This window comes from Lepidochelys olivacea (genome assembly GCF_965140295.1).
Source record: "Lepidochelys olivacea isolate rLepOli2 genome assembly, chromosome: 6".
NCBI lineage: Eukaryota > Metazoa > Chordata > Testudines > Cheloniidae > Lepidochelys > Lepidochelys olivacea.
Window position 1 is genome coordinate 67,582,827 of NC_140416.1, and position 26,523 is coordinate 67,609,349.

The 26,523-nt window shown below is 41.2% G+C and overlaps 1 protein-coding gene across 1 annotated transcript in view; it reads right to left on the reverse strand.

The window, feature by feature from the left end:
• RTF1 (RTF1 homolog, Paf1/RNA polymerase II complex component) overlaps nucleotides 1–26,523 on the reverse strand; it is a gene marked incomplete at its 5' end in the record, with an annotated part of 54,430 nt that overhangs the window by 23,311 nt on the left and 4,596 nt on the right. Inside the window, 4 exon segments of the mRNA XM_084632593.1 lie at nucleotides 413–524; nucleotides 2,937–3,051; nucleotides 16,939–17,143; nucleotides 20,618–20,765. Coding sequence (XP_084488719.1) covers nucleotides 413–524; nucleotides 2,937–3,051; nucleotides 16,939–17,143; nucleotides 20,618–20,765 — 580 coding nt within the window.

Consider the following 26,523-nt stretch of genomic DNA (forward strand, 5'->3'; position numbering starts at 1 on the left):
AGAGTTTAAGGATTTTGGGCTAAATTTACATGAAATTGTATTGAAGATTTTTTTTTTTTAAATTAAAAACCACACAGTTTTGGAGATATTACAGGGTTTAGAATCAGTTCAGTAGGCCACTAAAGAACAAAATGTACTGGCTTTTAAAATGGTAGAGGCAGCACTATAGGGAGAAGTGGGTTCAGGAAAACTCTGCCCAAATCAAGAACTGGGGGCAACCAAGGAGGAAATGGGGCACAAGACCACCACCATTAGTTTCAAAACCAAACCAACCCACTTAACTGAGTTTTTTATATTGACACCAGTTTAGAGACTAATGCCCCAGCATTACGTGTTATAGCCATATTACATGATTAGCAAACACACTCCAAATTAGGTTCTTTGCAGGTCGACAACAAATGTTCATATTCACCTGTTCTGTTCTTCCTTTTCTCTCTCTCTGCTTTCAATTCCTCCATGGCCTGAGATTTCTTATCCAGTTTCTCATCCCGCTTTGACCGTCGTTCTTTGTTGTGTGACATCACCTAAAGGGCGTGCACAGAGAACACTTCACTACCTAGCCACAGCTCAGACTGAAATGAGGAACAAAATTAAAAAAGTTCTCTATTCTAGAATTAGAGCTGGTTGACATTTTTCATTCAAACCATTCAATAAAGTCCCTTTTCCTGCCCCCAAAAAACCTGAAAATTTTCAGAAAAGCCTTTGAAAATCCTAAGCTCTGTCTCAAAACTGAAGATTGATATTTCAAATTTCAAAGTTTAATTTTTTGTTTCTCTCCTGCTTTTTCCTCCTTTTTTACTTCCTAATTCCCTTCTGCCACTGAGTGTTGCCTCGGGTTTGTTTTCACTTTTTTTTTTTTGCTGCTAAATTTCAGAACTTCAATTTTGGAAGAGTTACAGAATGGCAAAAGCAAAAATGAAACTAACTTTGCCACTAACTTGGAGAGAGTCTCAAAAGTTTTGAAAAGTTAAAATGGCAAAGGAAAAATGGGTCAATCAAGGTAACATCATTACATCATACACCTGGACATCATTCATTTTATTGCACGCAGTGACAAAAGGGAAAAAGGGGGATGATGGGGAAAAAGTTATACATTTTTCAAAATATACTTTGCACAGAATTTCAAAAAAGCTAAATGTTGTTCCATTTCAAACTCTGCAAGATGGAAACAACTTGAAGATGTCATTTCTCACAAGAGATTTTTCCATTTTGAGCACCTCTATCTCCAATACCTGGTAGTGTAGTATGGAAGGTTCTATCAGCATAAGTCCTGAGCGACTTATGCAGGATATTCTTGGACAAAACCTTTCTAACACACCATTATCTGGGTGTTAGCATAAAGAGAACACCCAGATAATGGTGTGTTAGAAAGGTTTTGTCCAAGAATATCCTGCATAAGTCGCTCAGGACTTATGCTGATAGAACCTTCCATACTACACTACCAGGTATTGGAGATAGAGGTGCTGAATTGGGTTCAAGAGTTACATCAAGGGCAAAAACCAACTAAAGTTTTTAGATGTAGATGAAAGTTTCCTAAAGTAGCTCTACTATCATCACTGTAAAGTCTGATCTTGGAACTTCCCAATGGAACACAAGTAGAAAGCTCAGACTCTTCCCTTTCCAGTGGTATAAAACTCTCATTTCTAGCCCTCCTGGGTTATGATAGCGCAGACTTTACAATCTGTCATTGGTGCAAAAGTGCATATTGCATAACCTGCACTTCAGACCAATGACATTTCTTTGCAAGGTCAAAAAGACCACCACCACCAAAAAAATCATCTCTCTGGCAGGTTGTTTTTCAAAAAAAGTGGCAGTTTGAAGTTGTTCAAATGTTTGGAATTTTAGAGATCGCCCCTAGGAAAGATGGAATAGTTGGCAGAATACATGCCAGTCAGTTAAAGATGCAGGAAAAAAAAGTAACATGTGGCTCTGCCATTTATCACATATAAGTAAAGTACACAAGGGAGGTTACCCAGGTAGGAGACAAAAGACTATATAGACAAAGTGGATTCTTTCTTTATATTTGCTAGATGACAAAAATTGTGTAAATTAAATTTCACACAGAAAGATATACTAAAAGAGCATTCAGGTTGCAAAGTGAAGCACTCAAGAGGCAAGAAATGCCGAAGTGTTCTTGCATAATTAACTCTTACCCCTTGTGCATGTGAATTACAATACAGTCCTTCATGACATGAACACATTCCTTCAGAGCCCTACCTCTGGTCCTCCTAGAACATTGCCACATACACTTCCAGGTGTAATGAGAAATTCAGCTCAACTTCCTTATAAATACAGGTAATAGAGTCATTAGAATATTGAGAGGTCATTCTTCAAAGAGAACTCCTGTATAAAAGTCTGTACACATGCATAACACACGTTTAAGAAGTTATAACTTAACTTAATGCTAAACAGATTTTCACCAGACTACAGAAAGTCTCTAGGTTGCAGATGTGCTTATTCTTTGTGCTCAAAAATGGCTTAACTGTTTTTGGTCACACTCCCTTAAAAATGCACTTCCAAATGTGGGAAATTTCACCATGACACCAAATGTGGGAAATTTCAGCTTGAAAAGTAAAAGTTTGACAAAAAGATATAAGCAACAACAAAAAGCCCCTTTAGAATGAAAGCAGTTAAGCAGATATTATATAATAGCACAACAAATATAGCTATAGTTTTTCTTTAATTTATACATTCTTTGTGAAGAGTCGCCTGTACATTCCTCAATAGACAAAAGATGTTTGGTAGCTTTATTTTTTTATTTATTTTTTTAAGTGATCTGAAAACTCAAGATTGCATTGAGCACAGAAGTGACCTGACTTCCCTGCCCCCTACCAGGTTGCCGAGAGGGGTATGGAAAGTGGCAGGAAGGAGGACAAAAGACAGCAGCATTCCTCTACGGGATAAAGTGACTAGTAGTGAGAATTGCTGTTTCTTACCTGGCACTCCTGGATCTGTGTGAGCTTTTTCTTCTCCTGCTCTTCCTCTTGCTTTTTCTTTTTCTCCTTTTTTTCTTTCTTTTTTGCTGTTTTTAGTTTCTTCTTAATTTCAAATCTGGGCATAAACAAGTGGGGGTGAAGAAGTAGATGAAAGTATCCCTCCTCAGGGGGAGGGATAGCTCAGTGGTTTGAGCACTGGCCTGCTAAACCCCGGGTTCTGAGTTCAATCCTTGAGGAGGCCATTTAGGGATGTGGGGCAAAAATTGGGGATTGGTCCTGCTTTGAGCAGGGGGTTGGACTAAATGACCTCTTGAGGTCCCTTCCAACCCTGATATTCTATGATTCTATGAAAGGGCTGAAACCAATTTCTGGCATGACTCAGACAAGGACAGCATCAGATTCAAGGAGCATTACGGATTAAAAACTGAGATGGACAGTAAGTGTAAAATCTTGAGTTCTCTACCACTAAAATAGTGCCTGAAGTTAAAGAAAATGGATACATGCTCAGACTCTCACAGCTGAGCCATAGTTATGCCATGATAAAGTGGGAATTGGAACAGTCAAGCGAAGTACAGTAAGAATCAGTAGTTGAAGTTTGATAGTAATCTAGAACCCAGACACAGACTCGTTGGAAAGGTACATGTGATACCACATTATACCTGGGGGAACAGACATACTAACTAGCAAATTTTGTTATTTGGTTACATTGCAGCACAGTTCCTAAATGTAATCAGGTTCTTCAGATTTCAGCCTATAAGATTGTGAAGTTTCTTTTTCAGCACCTATACAAATCTCAGTGTTCAACTCCACAGCTATAGACCTTTCCAAAAGAACCAGAAAAAGCATGTATCTAGTATTCATAAGCTACAAGAAAAAAATAATCCAAAATTGCATTTCAAACTTGGTCCCAGTTCTATTATACACATACTTCACACTATAAGACAGCCAGAGAACAAAGACATAGCTTGACAACTTATATTTATTATTATAGAAGTACAAATAGGGTTTCCATTCAAACACCCGCCAACTTAGGAGGAGACATGCACAGAATGGGTAGGAGTGCTGGAGCAGAGTGATTGAGCCTACAGCAGAGAAAAGCAGCATATTTTTGATGCCTGCATATACAAACTCAACGCTGACCTGTATAGCATCATTTATGTAGATGGGTCTTCCCATGGGTTTGAATGTATTCCACAGAAACAATGTTAATTTAAGGAAGAAAAGAATCTAGATTTTCTGGTTAGAGAACACCATCTCCACTCTAACAGCCCAATCCTGCAACAGATTGAGCATGTGAGTAACTTTACTCAAACAAGTAGTTCCACTGGAACACTTAAACCCCAAGAAGAATGTTGAGAGGCTTTTATTAATGTGCTCTGTTGAGGGACCAGAGCTGAGTAAATTAGTTTCCAGTTCTCGTCAACCTCCTTTCAAGAGGCTCAGTCAATGAAGACTCTACCACCCCACTAAGAATCTCCAAAAACCTGCTGCTGAGCCCTGGAAGAAGATACCCTTTTTGAGTGAGCAGAATATCACTTGCTACCCACTGGCCCCAGCTCCCAAGATGCTATCAGAAAACCACAATTAGTGTTTCCAGAGTTTCAAAACACCAGCTCCATGCTGGTACCTCCCCATATCTTGTTCAACATGCAATCCACCTTGCCTTAAGAGAAAGGTAAAGTAGAATGGAGGGGAAACTGGGCACTGAAGAGCACAGATCAAGGGAAGTTGGAACTACCCCACAAGGGGTGAGGAGGCAGCATGGTTCTCCCTGGAGTCCAATCTCAACTTCCTCTTCCTCTTCTCCAGCACAGTGGTTCCCTCCAGGTTGCCTCAGCAGACACCTTCAAATATTCAAAGTTGACTATTCCAAGGTGTTAAATCTCCATAACCTAAAGGATGATCACATAAAACCCACCAACATGTTAACATTTTTAGTTCAACTCCACTTTCCTAACGCACAGAACAACGTAACAGCTAGTCACTGAGGTGGATCCAAAACATCATGGATTGAGGAGTTACATGGGTATATCACGGAGTATTTCCCAGGATGAGAAACTAAATTTAGGACACTTCTCATCTAGCAAACTTTTGCAAAACACTGATTTTTAAAGATTTGGCAACTTGTTCAATTTAAACAGAAGACCCTGAAAAGATCTTGAGCCACTCTTAGCAATGCTCAGCTGTTTATAGATTTTCTTAGCCAGCATGGTAACTAGACCAACTGAGCAGATGGTTTGTAAGAGATGGGGATTCTCAAGTTATTCTCCTGAGGATTTAGAGAAACACTAGCTCTATTCTGGCCCTTTCAGTACAGCAGGAATTCCCTGAGCACCAGGAATTCTGCACTGAAGGTGATCAAAGCAGTAGCAATGTAGAAGCCCATATGAGTTTCTAAAATGAAAGGAAATCATAGAATCATAGAATATCAGGGTTGGAAGGGACCTCAGCAGGTCATCTAGTCCAACCCCCTGCTCAAAGCAGGACCAATCCCCAATTAAATCATCCCAGCCAGGGCTTTGTCAAACCTGACCTTAAAAACTTCTAAGAAAGCAGATTCTACCACCTCCCTAGGTAACGCACTCCAGTGTTTCACCACCCTCCTATTGAAAAAGTTTTTCCTAATATCCAACCTAAACCTCCCCCACTGCAACTTGAGACCATTACTCCTTGTCCTGTCATCTTCTACCACTGAGAATAGTCTAGAACCATCCTCTTTGGAACCACCTCTCAGGTAGTTGAAAGCAGCTATCAAATCCCCCCTCATTCTTCTTTTCTGCAGACTAAACAATCCCAGTTCCCTCAGCCTCTTCTCATAAGTCATGTGTTCCAGACCCCTAATCATTTTTGTTACCCTTCGCTGGACTCTCTCCAATTTATCCACATCCTTCTTGTGGTGTGGGGCCCAAAACTGGACACAGTACTCCAGATGAGGCCTCACCAATGTCGAATAGAGGGGAATGATCACATCCCTCGATCTGCTGGCTATGCCCCTACTTATACATCCCAAAATGCCATTGGCCTTCTTGGCAACAAGGGCACACAGCTGACTCATATCCAGCTTCTCGTCCACTGTCACCCCTAGGTCCTTTTCCGCAGAACTGCTGCCTAGCCATTCGATCCCTAGTCTGTAGCGGTGCATTGGATTCTTCCGTCTTAAGTGCAGGACCCTGCACTTATCCTTGTTGAACCTCATCAGATTTCTTTTGGCCCAATCCTCTAATTTGTCCAGGTCCCTCTGTATCCTATCCCTACCTGCCACCGTATCTACCACTCCTCCTAGTTTAGGATCATCCGCAAATTTGCTGAGAGTGCAATCCACACCATCCTCCAGATCATTTATGAAGATATTAAACAAAACCGGCCCCAGGACCGACCCCTGGGGCACTCCACTTGATACCGGCTGCCAACTAGACATGGAGCCATTGATCACTACCCGTTGAGCCCGACAATCTAGCCAACTTTCTACCCACCTTATAGTGCATTCATCCAGCCCATACTTCTTTAACTTGCTGACAAGAATACTGTGGGAGACTGTGTCAAAAGCTTTGCTAAAGTCAAGAAACAATACATCCACTGCTTTCCCTTCATCCACAGAACCATTAATCTCATCATAGAAGGCGATTAGATTAGTCAGGCATGACCTTCCCTTGGTGAATCCATGCTGACTGTTCCTGATCACTTTCCTCTCGTGTAAGTGCTTCAGGATAGATTCCTTGAGGACCTGCTCCATGATTTTTCCGGGGACTGAGGTGAGGCTGACTGGCCTGTAGGATCCTCCTTCTTCCCTTTTTTAAAGACTGGCACTACATTAGCCCTTTTCCAGTCATCCGAGACTTCCCCCGTTCGCCATGAGTTTTCAAAGATAATGGCCAATGGCTCTGCAATCACAGCTGCCAATTCCTTTAGCACTCTTGGATGCAACGCATCCGGCCCCATGGACTTGTGCACGTCCAGCTTTTCTAAATAGTCCCTAACCACCTCTTTCCCCACAGAGGACTGGCCACCTACTCCGCATGCTGTGTTGCCCAGCGCAGCAGTCTGGGAGCTGACCTTGTTCGTGAAGACAGAGGCAAAGAAAGCATTGAGTACATTAGCTTTTTCCACATCCTCTGTCACTAGGCTGCCTCCCTCATTCAGTAAGGGGCCCACACTTAACTTGGCTTTCTTCTTCTTGCCAACATAGCTGAAGAAACCTTTCTTGTTACTCTTAACATCTCTTGCTAGCTGCAGCTCCAGGTGTGATTTGGCCCTCCTGATTTCATTCCTTCATGCCCGAGCAATATTTTTATACTCTTCCCTGGTCATTTGTCCAATCTTCCACTTCTTGTAAGCTTCTTTTTTGTGTTTAAGATCTGCAAGGATTTCACCGTTAAGCCAAGCTGGTCGCCTGCCATATTTACTATTCTTTCGACACATCGGGATGGTTTGTCCCTGTAACCTCAATAGGGATTCCTTGAAAAACAGCCAGCTCTCCTGGACTCCTTTCCCCCTCACATTATTCCCCCAGGGGATCCTACCCATCAGTTCCCTGAGGGAGTCGAAGTCTGCTTTCCTGAAGTCCAGGATCCGTATTTTGCTGCTTACCTTTCTTCCCTGTGCCAGGATCCTGAACTTGACCAACTCATGGTCACTGCCTCCCAGATTTCCATCCACTTTTGCTTCCCCTACTAATTCTTCCCAGTTTGTGAGCAGCAGGTCAAGAAAAGCTCCCCCCCCAGTTGGCTCCTCCAGCACTTGCACCAGGAAATTGTCCCCTACATTTTCCAAAATGTGTTCCTCTGAGGGGTCCAAGCTTCTCTTATGGCACATAAGCTGTAATATAATGGCTATGCAGCTGCTCCATTACAAGCCACTTGGCTGAGGGAGAAATAAATGGATTCCCTTTACTCCTACTCTCTGATTCTTTGCACAAAGCCTGCATCCATTCACCTCAATAGAGTGTTAATACAAACCTAGAGACAACAGTTTAAATTCTCAGCTTCAACTACTTCCTCTGCTGATTGCTTTAGCAGAAACATGCATTTCAACTGAGGCTATGAATGCAGAATGGGTAGAATACCACCTATTTTTCACGCAAACTGATTCATGTACCATCTTAAGACAGATATTGTTCAGAGAAGACTTGGAAGAAACTGCTAAAAGCAGACTCTTAACAGCCAGGCTGGGCCAGATTCATGAAGATCCCATAACTGATCATACTGGCATGGGTTGTAAGCCAGAACCTTCCCCTTTACAGACCTGCCACAGGAAAGGTGGGAAGAAGAGATGAAAAACACTGAGAAAAAGCAGAATAGAAGGGAAAAATCTGTTTCGTGTAAACCATAATTTTGTCAATTACACACAACAGCACCACCTTTAATGGAAAGGATTTTGTCACTGAAATAGCAAGTCTGATGAGAGAAACACAAAACCCACTCAATCTAAAACCTTGTCTACACTACAAAGTTTTGTAGACAAAAGGCATCTTTTGTCGACAAATCAGTGGATGCATACACTGCGATGCGACTTTTGCCAGCAAAAGTGCCTGTTTTGGCAACAAATTAAAACCACCCCGACGAGAGAGACAAGGCTTTTTGCACAAAATTTGTGTCTACAAAGTGCCAGTGTAAATACCATGCTTGATTTTATAGCTTTAATTGGCCTCCAGGAAGCGTTCCACAATGCCCATCGTGACCGCACTGGTCAGCAGTTTGAACTCTACTGCCCTGCAGCCAGGTAAACAATTATTCCCCCTCCCCACCCCGAGAAACACTGGGAATTTTTGAAATTCCATTTCCTGTTTGCTCAGCATGGAGAGGTCTTATCACATCTTCCCAGGTGACCCTGACAAGTTATTACACAAACATTTTCCCACTTGGACCACTGCGGAGCTGCTGGGTATATGGGGAGAGGAGGCTGAGCAGTCCTAGCTGCACTTGAGCCGTAGGACTTTTGATACCTATGGGCAGATTTCTCGAGGCTTGTGTGAAAATGGCTATGATCAGGACACGCTGCAGTGCAGAGCGAAGAGAAAGGAGCTGAGGCAGGCGTACCATAAGGTGAGGGAGGCAAACCATTGCTTTGGTGCTGCACCTAAGACCTGCCGGTTCTATAAGGAGCTGGACACTATCCTTGGTGGTGACCCCACCTCCACTGCCAAGAGCTCCATGGATAGTTCAGTAGACCTGGAGGTGGCGGAAAGAGGACCTAACCCAGAGGACCAAGTCACTGATGAAGAGGTGGAGTTAGAGGACGATGTGGAGCAGACAGCCAGGAACTGTTCACCACTTTGGAGGTGTCTAGCCAGTCTCAGCAGTTCCTCTCCAGCGAGCAAGAAACAGGAGAGGAGACACCTGGTAAGTGGCTGTGGTTTGTGTAGTGTGGTGGATTCAGGGTATTGAAATGTACAAGGCTGGCTGTGTTTCTGTGTGCTGGACATTCCCTGTGTAGCTAATCAGTAGGGTAGAACAGGGTGTTGATGCATGCCCAGATCTCACAGGAATCCTCCAGAGAGATCTCTAGGAAAGTTTCCTGGAGGTACTTGGTAATCCGCTGCCGAAGGTTCCTTGGCAGATCTGCTTTGTCCTTCCCCCATAGTAGGAAACTTTCCCGTGCCATTTGGCAATCACTTGTGCAAGGACAAAAAGCAACACACAAGCAAGCAGCATAGGGACCCAGGGAGGAAGCCACAAGCATGTAGTAGATGTACCCTTGCTTCCCTTACTCTCAGCAGTGAAATACCTACTACAATGACCTCCCGCCTGTGGAAAAGTGTGGGAGAATTTTAGAATTTTTCCCCTAGTCGGCTGCACCACAACCCTTGCAGAGTAATTTTTCCCCCCAGGTAAAGCCCCCCAGCCAACACTCATCATGCTTTGGGTGTTCACCAAGATGTGTGCTTATCAAGGGTCAGTGAGAAAGTGATTATGTTACAAAAGGTATTTTACTGAAATGTTTCAATGCTGTGCGTGAACTTAATCATGCTTCTGTGCATTGTTCCTTCTGCTTCAGCAGATGTGGCCTTCAGGAACACAGCACACACCAGCTGAGTGTCTCCGATAAGAAATCGCCCAAGACAGAGCAAAGAAGACATGTTCCGGGAGGAACTGCACTTCTCCAATGCAAAGAAAAGGGAACGAAAGGAGTGCTGGGAAGCCGAAAGGCAGGACAGAAAAAAAAAAATCAGGAGTTTGTTAAGGATGCTACTGAGCAGATGATTAAAGTCATGGAGGAGCAAATGCAGATGCTGAAGTCCTTAATAATGCTGCAGACTGAGTAGATGCGTACCTGCCCTCCCCTGCAGCACATTCAGAATTCTTTTCCATGCCCCTCCCCCACCCCAAACTCCGCCCACACAGTCCTTTCTGCTTTCCCCTTCACTCCACCCCCTTGGACAAACTTTCAAAATGATAGCTGGACATACATGCAGCTCTGAAAGTCTACCTTTCCCTGATACCTCCTTTCCCACCAAGCATCTTTGTGTGTGTGCACTTTCTTGTGCAATAAAAGCAAAGTTTTTGAACGATAACTCATCTTTATTTGTTTCCTATAAATTGAGATAGCAGGCACTACCAATACATACACAGGTAGGTCAAACATTTCCTTACTGGAATGTAAGGCTCCAAATGCCACCATTGCTTCCCAGGAAAACTACATGCAATGTAACATTGCAGCACCAATCGCAGAGATAGACATTACTGGTTCTTATTTTCAATGTTGCCTCAAGGCCTCCCTGATTTGAATTGCTCCCCTCAGGGCCCCTCTGATACCCCTGGTATCTGGTTGCTCAAACACTCCACCCTTGAGCAAACGTTTCACCCTTAACCTCAAAGATTATCCAACATACAACAACATGTGGCTATGACCATGGGAATATTATCTTCATTGAGGTCTAACCTGCCATAAAGGCAGCACCAACACACCTCTAATCTGCCAAAGGCACATTCAACAACTGGCTGAGTAGATGCAGGATGACAGTGGAACCGCTCCTTACTGCTGTCCAGGTTTCCCGTGTAAGGTTTCATGAGCCATGGCTGTAAGGGGTACGCCGGTCTCCCAGGATCACTACGGGAATTTCAACATCCTCCACTGTAATATTTGGATCTGGAAAGAAAGTCCCTGCTTGTAGCTTTCTATACAGGCCGGTGTTCCTGAAGATGCGTACATCATGCATCTTCCCAGACCACCCTGCGTTGATGTCAGTGAAAAGCCCACGGTGATCCACAAGCACCTACAACACCATGGAGAAGTACCCCTTCCTATTTATGTACTCCATTTCAAGGTGGTCTGGTGCCAAAATTGGAATGTGCATGCCATCTATCGCCCCTCCACAGTTAGGGAAACCCATTTCTGCAAAGCCATCCACTATTTACCGCACATTTCCCAGAGTCACGGTCCTTCTTAGCAGGATGCGATTAATTGCCCTGCACACTTGCATTAATGCAGCCCCAACAGTCAACTTCCTGACTCCAAATTAATTCACAACCGACTGGTAGCAGTTTGGAGTCACCAGTTTCCACACAGTGATTGCCACACGCTTCTCTACCAATAGGGCAGCTCTCATTCTGGTGTCCTTGTGCCACAGTGCTGGGCTGAGCTCTGCACACAGTTCCAGGACGGTGGCTTTCCGCATCCGAAACTTCTGTAGCCACTGCTCGTCATCCCATAACTGCATGACAATACGATCCCACCATTCAGTGTTTGTTTCCTGAGCGCAAAAGCGACAGTCCACCCTCTGCAGTTCTTCTGTGAATGTCAAAAGCAATCTAAAATTGCTCCTATCCGTATCACACATCATGTCAGGCAACTGGGAGTCTTCTTCAGTTAGGAATTTCACGATTCACTGCACTGCCATCCGCAATGTCTTCATGACAGTTATCAGAGCATCGGAGAGCAGTGCAGGATCCATCCCTTCTCACAAAGACGCTGGGGTGCACAGCAAACAAGGGCCATTGAAAAATGCCGGGAAAGACAGCCAGAAGCCCAAGGAACACTGGGAAAGAAAGCAATGCATCATGGGACATTGAGCCCAGTCCCAAGATATGCTGTGATACGCTCCGCCTTCCCACAAGGCCTAGCAGCAGAAGGCATCGAGCTGGACTGTGGGATAGGTATCCACAGTGCCCTGCTCACACTGTCTGTGCTAGTGCCCCAAGTTTGGACGTGCTCTGCTGACAGAGGGTGAGTGTGAACATGCAATACAGATTTTTATTATAGTGCTTTGAGTGTCGACATAACTTTTTTCGACAAAACTCTGTAGTGTAGACGAGGCCTAAGATAGGAAACCAGAAACAACCCCCTGAAAATGACAGAGGAGAATGCTGAGAAGCCCACAGAAGAAAACAAAGAAAGATTACATAATTTCTTTTGACTGTGTGTGGCTTAAATGTGTTGACTACAGATGCAGAGGTAGTTTATGCAGATAATTTCCAGATGCTCCCTCTACAGCTTTCCTCCCACTTCTGGCCCATCCAAGAACTCTCACTCCCTCTGCAGTTTCTTTTCCCTTTCTAACTGTGTGTTGCCCCACTATACAGCTCTCCATGATTTCTGAAAAAATTTCAGGAGCCCAATACTACCTGTTAGATTTACCACTCTAGGCAAAGTATACTCCTTGTTTAACCTCTCAGACCATATAATGGTATTTTAGAAAACAGTAATGGGGAAAGGCAACAGAGAAATGGATTCTCTTTTGTACAGATTAGCTGGCAACAAGTCCCTGAGAAGCAGCAGGAGCTTTAATAGTAGTAGGCAGAGACCACCCTATTATATCCAGCAATGAGGAAACAATGAGGAAACAAGCTTTTACAGATACTTGAACATCTGAGAGTTACAACATTAAGATGTGTCTAAGTTTTATCTTCTGTAGAGGGAGTGGAAAAATAGAAATTCCATTCCTCACACACTCACCATCTATTTGTTTTTGGTGGCATTGGAGGACATGGATGGCCACCAGTTCACACAGCACAAAGTAATAGATTAATGTAGTCTATAGCCTTGTTAATTAATTAACATAGGAACTGACAGAACAGGACATACTAATTACATCTGGTCTAGTTGTCAGTTTCCAGCAGTAGCGAAATCTGGAAGCCTCAGTCAGTCCTCCTCCTTCCTCTGGTAGATTCTCGAAGAAAGGGGGGGAATCGCTATTAGGAATATTGCACAGCTGCTTTTATGGAATTAGACTCAAAGGGATCAGGTATTTTCTCAGCTACCCTGAGCCTTGGCTTCCTCTGGAGCAACTCTCTCCCAATATCTAGACTGATTCTACCTCCCTATTGTGATGTGATCCCAGCACTGTGATGTTTTTAACAAACCTAAAATTTAGGGGTTGGATTTCTATGTGAGCATGTAAACTCATCAAACCTTAGTCCCCTCATACCTTTGCTTTACACTTCCACATGACGTGAGCAGCAGTCAGTCTTTACCAACTGGTGCCTGTTAGGTCTGACAGTGAAATTTCTGTACTATTTTTTCCTTCCCTCCTTCATTTTTTTGGTTTAAAAATAAATTAAATATAAAAGCTATGCTAATGCAATCTCAAAGTAACACACTGCAAATCACAAACCCAGTAAGATTTAAGACTTCCAGCAATACTTCCAGCTGTAGTTTCTATTCCTGTTTCTGTATACATTTTACACACCACACAACACACAGGATGCGCAACAATGAGTTAATGTTGCTGCAGAATTTGTGATTTTACCTGTGTAACCTTGATGGTGCGTCAATTGTTCTTTCAATTTAATATCAATATTGTAACACACCAGTTTCTGTACAGATTATTAGTTATTTGTATTACTGTAGCACCTAGGAGTCCCAGTCATGGGCCAGGACTCAATTGTGCTAGGTACTGTACAAACAAAACAGACAGACCCTGTCCCAAAAAACTTATAAGCTAAATATGAGTCAGGTGAATAGACTGGGGAAGACAAGGAAACAATGAGAGAATCTTGGACAGAATGATCAACAGTGGTCTCAGCACACTAACGGCGTACACACTGTCAATATATTGTAGGCACCATGGCAAAGGAGAATTTCAAGGAGGTATTCAAAGGAGAACAACAAAGTGGCTTTGTGAATGTTTACAGGGAGCTCCTCCCAACTACAGGGACAGCATGGGATTACACACGAAAGTGCCTGTTTGAAAGATCGTCACAGGCCAGTAGGAGGCAGGACTTCATCTCTCCATAGCAAATGAGAGAAGTAGGTTGGGGACTGATCATGAGGGACCACAAAGGTGAAAACATGCATTTTATGTCTGATGTGATAGAGAATGAGGAGCCAGATGAGGAATACGAAGAGGCTGTGACATGGTCAAAGCAATGGACTAAGAGAAGGATCTTTGCAGCACTATGAACAGGGAAAGATTGCATTTGCCCACACCAGGAAAAAACAAAACAAAACCAATGTTGCAATAATTTACACACAAGGCAAATTAACTGAAACTATAGTGAACAACAGAATTATCAGACACAGAGATGAATGTGATATGTTGGGGAAGAGTCAACACACAGCATTTGTAAAGGGAAAATCATACCTCATCAATCTATTAGAATTATTTGATGGTGTCAACAAGCATGTGGAAAACGATCCAGTTGATATAGTGTACTTGGACTTTCAGAAAGGTTTTGACTAAGTCCCACACCAAAGGCTCTTAAACAAAGTAAGGGATCATGGAATAAGAGGGAAGGCCTGTGACAGTCTGTACGTTTAGATTCACCCTTTTTACAAGACTGAGAAATTTTGTACAAATTATGCCTTGTGAGGTATCATTTGAAAACTCAGGATGTGCTCATCATTATTGTCCTGGTAAAATGTGTGTGGCAACACTGTATGTAAAATTATAAGAGTCTACTGTATAACGTTAGTGAAACATATTCCAAGTTTAGAAAAGCAGGCACAAACAGTTCCTTGAAGACAAAAACCAAACTGATGCCTCAGCTAGGTATAAACAAAAATCAAATGAACCATCACCTGGTTAAGTGGCCATTCTTTAGCAGGAAAAAGGGGTGTGAGCAAGAAATTTATATCCTGACAGTGGAACAGCTGGAAGTTCCCATGCAAACAGACTTGCTGTCGCCTGAATCCCAGTTGGAGATGATTCTCAAAGAAGGGGAATGCTATAAGAAAGGGGAACACTCTCCAGATTATTTTTCTCCCCTCATCTCTAACTCACGACATCAACAAACACTTGTAAGACAAAGAAAGCATCACTGAACTGGGGGGGACTCCTGGCTGAAAAGAATCCAGCCAGGCTGCCATAAGCATGTGGTGAGAGAAACCTTTTTGCTTTAAATTCACTTAGCTTTTAAGTATTAATTTGCATTTTACCTTTTATTTCTTTGTAACCATTTCTGACTTTTATACCTCATTACATGCAATCACTTAAAATCCATCTTTCTGTAGTTAATAAACTTGTTTTATCGTTGTATCTAAACCAGTGTACATTTGGATTAAAGTGTTTGGGCAACTTTATTTGAGATAACATCATTTTCTATTAATAAAATGACAGACTATCTATAAGCTTGTATTGTCCAGAAGGAAAGAACTGGGTAGTATAAGACATACATTCTGGGGACAAACCTGGGACTGGAAATTTGCTGGTGTCACTATGCACTATAATTCAGGAGTGAATGGCTAGAGCACTCTCATAACTCAGCTGGCAGTAATTTACATGCTAGAGGCCGTGTGTGAGCAGGCCAAGAGTGGTTGCTCTCACAGCAAAGCAGCGTAAAATGCACCTAAGGTTGGAGAATTGAGAGGACACAGCTGTTCAGCAGTCCAGATTGTACCCTGAGTAATGTCACATGGTCTTCTCATGAGTCAGTAGCTGGTTAGAAGACTGGAAACAAAGGGTAGGAATGCATGCTCAGTTTTCACAGTGGAGAGAGGTAAATAGCAGGGTCCCTCAAGGATCTGTACTGGGACCAGTGCTGTTCAACATATTCATAATAAATGATCTGGAAAAAGGTGGCAAAGTTTGAAGATGATACAAAATTACTCGAAATTGCAGTCAGCTTTGGATTTAACTAAGAGTTACAAAGGGATCTCACAGAACTGGATGACTGGGCAACAAAATGGCAGATGAAATTCAATGCTGATAAAAGGAAAATAGTGCATGTTGTAAAACATAATCCCAACTATACATAAGAAATTATGAGGTCTAAATTAGCTGTTACCACTCAAGAAAGAGATACTGGAGTCATCACAGATAGTTCTCTGAAAAACATCTGCTGAGTAGCAGTAGTAGTCAAAAAAGCTAACAGAATGTTAGGAACCATTAGGAAATGGATAGAAAAGATAGAAAATATAAGGCCACTAGATAAATGTATGGTACGCCCAAGCCTTGACTACTACATGCAGTTCTGGTAGCCCCATCCCAAAAAAAAAAAAGGATATTAGAATTGGAAAAGACACAGAGGAGGGCAACAAAGATGATTAAGGGTATGGAACAGCTTCCATACGAAGAGAGATTAAAAAGACTGGGTCTGTTCATCTTAGCAAAGAGACAACTAAGCAGGGATATAACAGAGGTCTATAAAAGCATGAATGGTGTAGAACAAGTGAATAGGGAAGTGTTATTTACCCCTTCACATAATACTAGAACCAGGGGTCACCCAATGAAATTAAAAGGCAGCAGGTTTAAAACAAACCAAAGCAAACACTTCTTCACACAACAAACAGTCAACCTGTAGAACTCATTGTCAGACGATGTTCTGAAGGGAAAAAGTATACATGGGTTTAAAAAAGAACTAAAGAAGTTCATGGAGGATAAGTCCATCAATGGCTATTAGCCAAAAGGGCCAGGACACAACCCTATGCTCTCGGGGTCTCTAAACCTCCAACTGCCAGAAGCTGCGAATGAATGACAGGGGATGTATCATTTGATAGCTGCCCTGTTCTGTTCATTCCCTTTGAAGCATCTGGCACAGGCCACTGTCAGAAGATGCGATATTGGGTTAGATGGACAAGTGGTCTGACCCATTATGGCCATTCTTATGTTCTTAATTCATAAACTTACCTTCTCTTCAGCACTTCCCTCTTCTCTATCCGGTTAAACAGCTCCTGTTCCCTCTCCTTCTCGGTCATCTGTTCCAGCCGAGCTCTGTCCTCTTCATCTCCCATCAGGTCCTCCCCATAGCCATCATGGAACTCCTCATCTTCAGATGATGAATCTGAATCTGAGCTGGAGGAGGAGCTGTTGCTCTCAGAATCAGACACTTCACCTGAAATGAAACCATGGGACAGTTATGTTATGCTGCAGTAAAACTAAGTACTCCAGCTTGGCCCTACCAAGAAGGGATGTGGAATATGGCATCTGTATTAGTTCTCCACTATGCTAGTAACAATAGTATGGAATAAGGAATCAGAATAAAGCCAATTAAATTGAAAGACAATACATTTAAAAACTCAAAATGGAATACTCAGTAGTGCATTTTGTGTGAAAACAATCTTCAAAGTATCATGGAGTCCAAGGATTTTACAGAATTTCCAAGAGATTATGGTGTCACTGCTGTTCCACCATAATGTCCACTTAAAGATGCAATGAAGTTTTCATTTTGACAGGACTGTTAAAAATGTATTTTTCCTGAAACGTAGAAGTAACAAAAATATTGAGTGACAGAGTATGTGAATTTTTCATTGTTTTGATGTAGATCAGGTTGACACACCCTGAATAATAAGATGTCAAAAGTGACTATCAGTTTTGAATTTTTCAATCGCTTTTGACAAGAACGTTAAAGTCCTGTGATCTGATTTTTGCCCCATATATTACTTTACATCTGCTAAGTAGGACACAGAACCTACTTTTAAGTGGCATTAAGTTTCCAACAAGTTAGTTTTAATACACCAACATGAAGCTGACAGCTTAAGCACTGTTGACATCACCATTCCCATAGTTGTTGAAACAACAGAATGTTGTCTGCATAGGACTTCAGGGGACAACATTGCTAAGCTACAACACAGGCTAGAGCTGAGACAGACTACCCAAATGGATAGTTCCTTGAGGGGACCTTAAGTTCATCTCTCAACTCAACTAATGGTAGTTTATAGTTCCATACCCTTCACCACCCTTATTGCTAGGCAACCCAAGAAGGCAATTAAAACTGCCAATACCTCCCCACCAACACTTTACAAACAAATTAGCTTCAGGCACTGCTGAGAACAGAGCCCAGGCCTCTGATATGACCACCCAAATATTACCCAGCCATACTGCACCACAGATTAATTGTTCCACATTGTTATTTTAACCAATACACCATATTGCCCTCGCAGAGTCACGGATAGAATCTTGGATTCCTGACCCCATTCCCAACAGATACTAAAAAGCAACACAGTCCTAGGGCCCTATGAAACCCATTTCATTATTGTGGATTTTCAGATTTATTATTTTCTGATTGTTTTTCCCCCCCATTTAAAAAAAATCCATCTTTATGGGGTTTTTTAAATCAAAATTGTTTGATACATTGACAATTAAGTCACCTTACCGTAAATGCATAAAAATGTTCAGATTTGGACTGCAATGGGAAAAATTGATTTTACAGAAACAGTCCTACCATTTGAACAAAACATCCTGCAGATATACAGCAACATATTTTAAATCACTTTTTAAAGTTGTGCTCAGTAATGTGACCAAACTGACACTGCTGAACAGTAACACAAGCCCACAGAAGTAAGAGCTCTTACAGTGTCAATTCAACTGAATTCATATTTGAATAATTAAAAAATTTTAAAAATGCACAAAGCATAAATATTTCATCCTTGGAGCAGTTGCCATTTTAAATTAAACTCAGTACTTTCAAACTTCCTATATTCTGAAGGAATACTTAAATTCATTTTGAATGCGATTAAATAATTTTGAACTATCATATCAGTTTATTGCCGAGTCGCATTACAAATTGACAAACTTAAATGTCATTTTTGCCATCTCTGGCAGACATCTCCACTATGATACAACATGGTTAGCCTCGTAATGTTTTCTTCAGAAAGTGATTCCCTCTTGGCTGTAAGTAGATTTTTATATTTACTAAAGCTTCTTTCTGTGTCTACAGAGCTGACAGAGAAAAAGACATAAGGGTAGGACAATCTCTGCTATTTTAGGCGCTCTTCCCTTCATAACCTTCCAGTAAGTGCAAAGGCACAGTGCATCTGGGACAGGTTCATTCTGAGTGCTGCACAGAAATACCAGCCATTGTTTATACAGTTCTGGTGAGGGGTGGGTGAGAGGTGGTAGCTTGCTGTACTGATCAATGTTTTGTTGCATGGCTGGAGTTTGCCTGAGAGCTGCAACTCCTGTGAAACTAACACAGCAAGGAACTGAGTTCTCAAAAGCTTTATTTAAATCCCAGATGCTGGCCCTTCTTCCCTAGCCCTTGCACTCACGGGTGGCCCTAGCGCCCTGCATGTCCCTCCCCACACCCTAGCCCCTGCACCCCTGTCCCAGCATCCACTGGTCTCTTACCTCCGGGGCTGCAGATAGCTCAGCTGTGTAGCCTGCACTGCCCGCCTGCCACTGCGGTCCTAATGCCGGGGAGAGCCTGGATTCTGTATTATTTTGATTCCAGGATTCCGTCTGAGTTCTCATTAATGGAGATTTCATAGGCCCCTACATCCCCCAACTTCAAACTTGCAATCTAGCACAAATCCTTAAATAAACTCATATGCTTTTATTTCAACAGATTGGCATATCTAACTGTCACACAGTTTCATTCACTTAGGAAATTATTCTGCCTTAACATTGCTGTGGTCACTGTTAAGTTTTTCAGTTAGAGTGAGTTTGATAAAGCTGGGGAACATATTGTTTTTCAGTATTTGTTGGAAATGGAAGTAACAACCCTTAAACTTGTCAGAATGTTATCACCACCACGGTTGGCATTATGAAAGTGGCGTAGAATACGGGCGAGTTTTCCCTTAATTTATTTTAATTAGAGATGTGGGATGTGTCTGGATACAAAAGATGTGCCTGGATGCAACAAGAACTGTCATTGAAAGCTTTTCTTTGCATTAACATGGATTACAGCACCTTCCTCTGAAATATCTGTTACCAGCCATTGTTCAAGACAGAATAATGGAATAGATAAACAATGGGTCTAACATCTTCCTAGATCTTTTCCATTCCCAGGTACCTGCCTGACATTTTTACTATAAACAAAGTTACACTTGATTTTTCTTCTACAATTTCAGCAACACATAGTATAGAATTTTGATACAGTGTATAGGATAATGAGCAGTCTTATAGGAATACATAATTAAGTATTCCCCATACAGCACAGTACCTGCAATAACAGCCAAAGGAAAAGTTTATGGGAGTGTGGGCAGGAAATGAGGAGGAACATCCATGGGAATAAAAGATCATGGGCCCTAAAGGGGAGGAACAAACTAGAGGGCCTAAAAACTCTACCCTTCCCATCTTTAATTTCTAACACAGATTGAGATAGGTTTAACATTTTTCTGTTAAAGTACTATTTAGTATTTTTAATAGGTGCTTTCAGCAATACTTTAGTCAACTACATGCAGTTTGAGGTCAGCTCCGAGTCACCGCAAGTCTAAAAATTATTTGACAAGATCATCCAGATTACTGGAGGGTAACAAGTATTCTGAAGATGATTTGGGGTATCACTGACATACTGAATAGCACATAAAATGAAGTAGCTTCATTCTGAGTAGCACTGGCACCTAGTACACAAGGAGTGTTTTCTTACCCTCTTCAGGTGCTGAACTCTCAGCTGAGCTGTCTTTGTCTGAGCTGCCTGAGGAGGCAGCTTTGTTCATCTGTTTCTTCATAGCTCCCTTCTTCTCTACTTTGCCAGCTTTTCCCTTCTTTTTGTTTTTAGAACCTCCAACAGTCCACTGAAAAGTAAAAGGAAAGGACAGAAACATGAGACAAGACACTGGAAGACCCCACTCACTATCCTCTAAAATAATCAGTACCACACCACAGTATAAGAAATACAGTTTTGAGACGCATCCCAATATACAGACAGCTGGAAGACAAATCAGTGCTACAAGAAAACTGAGGCAAATGGCAAGCCGTGCATTCATCCCATCAGACTTAACAATCAGTCACATGAAAATCACCCAGATTTTTACCAGCTGCTTAACAGATGGCTCATATTGATAGGACAAAACAGTTTTAAGTCACAGGAAGGTCCCCAAACTCTAAAATCATAGTTTTGTAATATTTAACAGCAAATCTGAGCCGTGAGGGCTTTTACTCAGAAAAACAAGTTTACCGATATAGCTGGACATTGCCTATTCAGTGTTTTAGCTTTAGTCTCCCACTATTAAACAGGCAAAAGCGATTGATTTGTTTCCAGATCAAGTTTATTCAAGAAGCATATTTTAGATTCCACTAAGGGAAAGAGGTAGAGAATCAGAATCCTGCAAAAAAGTCCTCACCCTCAACCCCACCAGGAAAACACAGAACAGACAAGTATCAGATGTGCAAGTAATTGCAGCTTTTCTTGCCCCAAGATTAATGCATGAAACACCATATGCAGTCATACAAAATATTTCCACATACATAAGAGACACAGTAACCGCTGCAACAGGAACTATAAATTTAGTTTGACTTCTATACTTAAAAGGCTCAACTTCAGCATTCTCTTAACATCCTTCTCTGCTTGTTAATATGCTTAAATTATAAGCTTCCTGGGGCAGGACTGTACCTTCTTGTAAGGGGGTGGGTCGATGAGGTTCTGTGGCCTGCAATATGCAGGAGGTCAGACTAGAGGATCATGATGGTCCCTTCTGACCTTAAAGTCTGTAAATGTGTATGGAGGGCACCTAGGACATGGTGCAAAAAGATTAACATTGTGTCCTTGTAGTTGCACAAATTCCTTTTACCTTCTATTATACAGTATATTTTTATATTAGGTTTCTTCATCATCCCTAACCACTCATCACCCAGTCACAGCTGACCAACCAACAAGAAGGGTCAACGATCATTCAGTAAACATATACTGTGTTCATGTGCTCTGGTCCATCATTAACTGCCAGTAGTCTTTTGCTTTTGAGAATTCCCACTTGATATGAAAGAAGGTTCCTTTATCTCCGAAAGGGGTAAGAGTTTTAAAATTTTTGTATCTTGACACCATGCCATTACATTAACCTCATCCCCATGACCACCCCAGTCAGGGTCCACTGACGTTATTTAAGCAACCAGTCCATTAAACAGAAACTCCTTGTGGTATAACAACAGATATCCTTTTGCATGAATGAGATCTTGCACTCAAGACCATTCCCCCAGGCTATTTTAAAAAGAGAGGGGATACAAAACTACTGCCTAATTAATAGGGCTGTCAATCACAGGTAACACATGCAATTAACTCAAAAATTAATTGTGATCAATTGCACTGTTAAACCATAGAATACCAATTGAAATTTATTAAATATTTTTGGATTTTTTTTACATTTTCAAATATATTGATTTCCATTACAACACAGAATACAAAAGTATACAGGGCTCACCTTATATTATTTTTATTACAAATACCTGCACTGTAAAAATGAAAAAAAAAATATATATATAGTGTTTTTCAATTCACCTTATACATGTACTGTAGCGCAATCTCTTTATCATGAAAGTGCAACTTAGGAAAAAAAACCCTATGTTTGTGTTACAAAACTGCTCTCAAAAACAAAACAATGTAAAACTTTAGAGCCTACAAGTCCACTCAGTCCTACTTCTTGTTCAGCCAATCGCTAAGACAAACAAGGTTTTTACGTTTACAGGAGATGCTGCTGTCTGCTTCTTATTTACAATGTCATCTGAAAGTGAGAATAGGCGTTCACATGGCGTTTCTGTAGCCAGCATTGCAAGGTATTTATTTACGTGCCAGATATGCCCAACATTCATATGCCCCTTCATGCTTTGGCCACCATTCCAGAGGATATGCTTCCATGCTGATGTTGCCCGTTAAAAAATATTGTGTTAATTAAATTTGTGACTGAACTCCTTGTGGGAGGACTGTATATCTTCAGCTCTGTTTTACCCGCATTCTGCCATATATTTCATATTATAGCAGTCTCGGATGATGACCCAGCACAAGTTTGTTTTAAGAACACTTTCGCAGCAGATTTGACAAAACGCAAAGATGATATCAATGTGAGATTTCTAAAAATAGCTACAGCACTCGACACAAGGTTTAAGAATCAGAAGTACCTTCCAAAATCAGAGAGGGACGAGGTGTGGAGCATGCTTTCAGAAGTCTTAAAAGAGCAACATTCAGATACAGAAATTACAGAACTAGACCAACAAAAAGGGAAATCAACCTTCTGCTGGTGGCATCTGACTCAGATGATGAAAATGAACATGCGTCGGTCCACTCTGCTTTGGATCGTTATTGAGCAGAACCCATCATCAGAATGGACGCATGTCCTATGGAATGGTGGTTGAAGATGAAGGGACATATGAATCTTTAGCAATTCTGGCACATAAATATCTTGCGATACCGGCTACAACAGTGCCATGCAAACACCTGTTCTCACTTTCAAGTGACATTGTAAACAAGAAGCGGGCAGCATTATCTCCTGCAAATTGTAACCAAGTTTGTTTGTTCGAGCGATTGGCTGAAGTAGGACTGAGTGGACTTGTAGGCTGTGAAGTTTTACACTGTTTTGTTTTTCAATGCAGTTATTTTTTGTATATAATTCTATATTTGTAAGATCAACTTTGATGATAAAGAGATTGCACTATAGTACTTGTATGACGTGAATTGAAAAATAGTATTTCTATTGTTTACAGTGCAAATATTTGTAATAAAAAATATAAAAAGTGAGCACTATATACTTTGTATTCTGTGTTGTAATTGAAATCAATATATTTGAAAACATAGAAAACATCCAAAAATATTTAAATTGTATTCCATTATTGTTTAATCGCGCGATTAATCACAATTAATTTTTTTAATCGCTTGACAGCCCTACTAATTAAGTATTATTAGGAGACCGTGTCAGACCTGAACGTAGTCTCATACATACCTCAGACTGCACCTGTTATTCCTTTTGGCACATATCAACTCCCATCCTCCCTGCCTGCAATCAGTGGTCACATAAATCAAATTTGACTTTGTTCTCCTTCAGCAAGTACCCTTTTTCATCCAGTTAGCCTGCCATTCCTAGAATGCATGGACACCACAGATTTCTGAATTATCTCTCTTGATACTCAGTTATAGACTTTATCCTCTGATCTGTCAACAACTTCTTATTTTTCCAGCTCTTGATTTCTATGTTCCCTCTTTCATCCTCTCCATACAGTTCTCCACAATCAACAGTTACTTAGTGCTGTGCAGTACATTCTCTTCCTATGTTTAAATATCCTTTGCTCATCAGTTTATGGGGGAGGCTCCATCACTTCCAGAGTTTTTGAAATGTATACAAGTACTATAGACTGATCAAACAGCTAAAGTATATTTGTCTCAAAACCTACTAGCAGCTATTATGAATACTAACGACCAATGATCTTGTGAGATCTTGGGATAGTGAGATTTGACAGATGACTAGCAAGGTGTTTATCGGTGTATTCCATGCTCTCAGCATCCCTCTAAGTGTTCCACTTAGTGTCACAGATGTTAAAGACCTGCAACAACCATGCAATTTCTTTATGAATTTTTTTCTTTTAACATTAAACTCTGCCCTGCTTCCACATGGCTGTTCAGCAGGGAAAAAAGCAGAGAGGGAATGAAGTAGAACATGACAGATAGCTAGCTTCCTTCCCCACATTTCCACCTCACAAGATATGATATAGCAGAGGTGCTGCTGCATTTCACTTAAGAGGCCAATGAGTTGCTGAATAGTTATAATTATGTCTGCTACCGATCATTTACTTAGAAGCACACTTCTCACCAAAGCAGAGGAAGCCCCAGAGGATCCGCAAGAATAGAGAGGTGACAATAGCGTACTGACAGGTTTCAGAGTAGCAGCCGTGTTAGTCTGTATTCGCAAAAAGAAAAGGAGTACTTCTGGCACCTTAGCTTATGCTCAAATAAATTTGTTAGTCTCTAAGGTGCCACAAGTACTCCTTTTCTAATAGCGTACTGCTGACTCTCAGCAGAAACACTGGACTAGTTTACAAATCTGGGGATGGAGTACATAAGCAACTGGATAATTGACTGAAGGAGAACAGTCATGGCCCTGTCCCTCCCTTCTTGCAAACCCCACCATGCCAAGAGCACCAAACACAGCAGAATTTAGCCATAATGAAAGAAGAGGAGAGATGAAGAAGATTTTCCACGGTTACCTTCTTGCTAAGACAACTCCCCTCTCTTGCGTACAAGATATTTTATGTCAGAGCCTGCACTTATGGAAAAAATCTACTGCAATGATCAAGGTGCATGAATAGCACATGATGGAGCAGAAATATGTACTTCATCTTAAAATTCAGTGTGGGTGAAAACTGAACACTTTGCTTTATTTTTCCTGCAATTTACAAACCCATTTATTTTCATATTTTGTGCACAGTGAATATGGAGGTCTGACGACTGAATCGTGATGCAATCAAATCCTAAATTAAACTTCAGAATATGTATGGACAGGTTTTTTTTATTTGTATTTATTCAGAGTCAAAAAACTGAATATAAATACTTGCGCAAAGCGACAAGACAGTCAATGACGAAGAACTGAATTTTTCACATCCCCAAGATGTACACTACATTTAGAACAAATCAGCAGTGTGCCAGAAAATCAGAATGCATAAGTGATTAAAAGCCAACAGTCATCAAATAAAATAATGTACTTGTTAATAATACCACCTAGCTCTGATATAGCATTTTTCATCTGTAGATCTCAAAGAAGTACTAAATATATTAGAAAGTCATTGGAATGAAGCTTCACAGCATCATCTCCTTCTTTAAAGACTTAACACCACAGTTTTGTTTCAATCCTTGTTTTCTATAAATGTCTCAACAGGAGAACTATAGCCAAACACATTCTTCCTACTCATTTATATTTATTGGAAGAACACTTTACTACGTGCTAGAAATTTGGGAGAATGGCTGTTTATCATTGGTCTACACTAGTGGTTTTCAAATTGTCAAACTGTTCTTTCTTGCAATTATAGAAAGAAGAATTCCACAGCTCCTGGTGTGACCATTTTTAAAAGGGTGGAATGAACCATCACTCCACTTAGAACAGAAGAACTGAAGAAACTTCCTGCAGAAAGATGTTTGTAAAGCTAACTGTAACATTTCCAGACTCTTGAGCCCAACATTGCAACTGAATATTTTTACTCATGTAGTTGCGCAAACAGCTTGTTAATTTTTCTGTCTTACTGGGTCATTTTTATTTTAATTTTTCATAAAAATGAAATTAGGAGGCACCGATCCCCAGTTCTAGAATTCCTACACACCAAGACCAAACAAAAAAACCCAAAGCCAACAGCCAGGCCTTACCATATAACAGAAATAGTCAGGCAAAGCCTTAGAACAAGAGAGATCAGAAATATCTTGCTCTCCCCAGGCATCCCACTTCCTCAAAAGCTCTGGTAAAAAGATGTGCTCTGTAGCATGCTGATGATCATCAAATCTGGGCTATTTCAGACAAGGTTTTCTGGAGGAAGTTAGAGAGGAACAATGCAAAGGGCAGTTCTAACGCCAAGCCCCTCAACTCC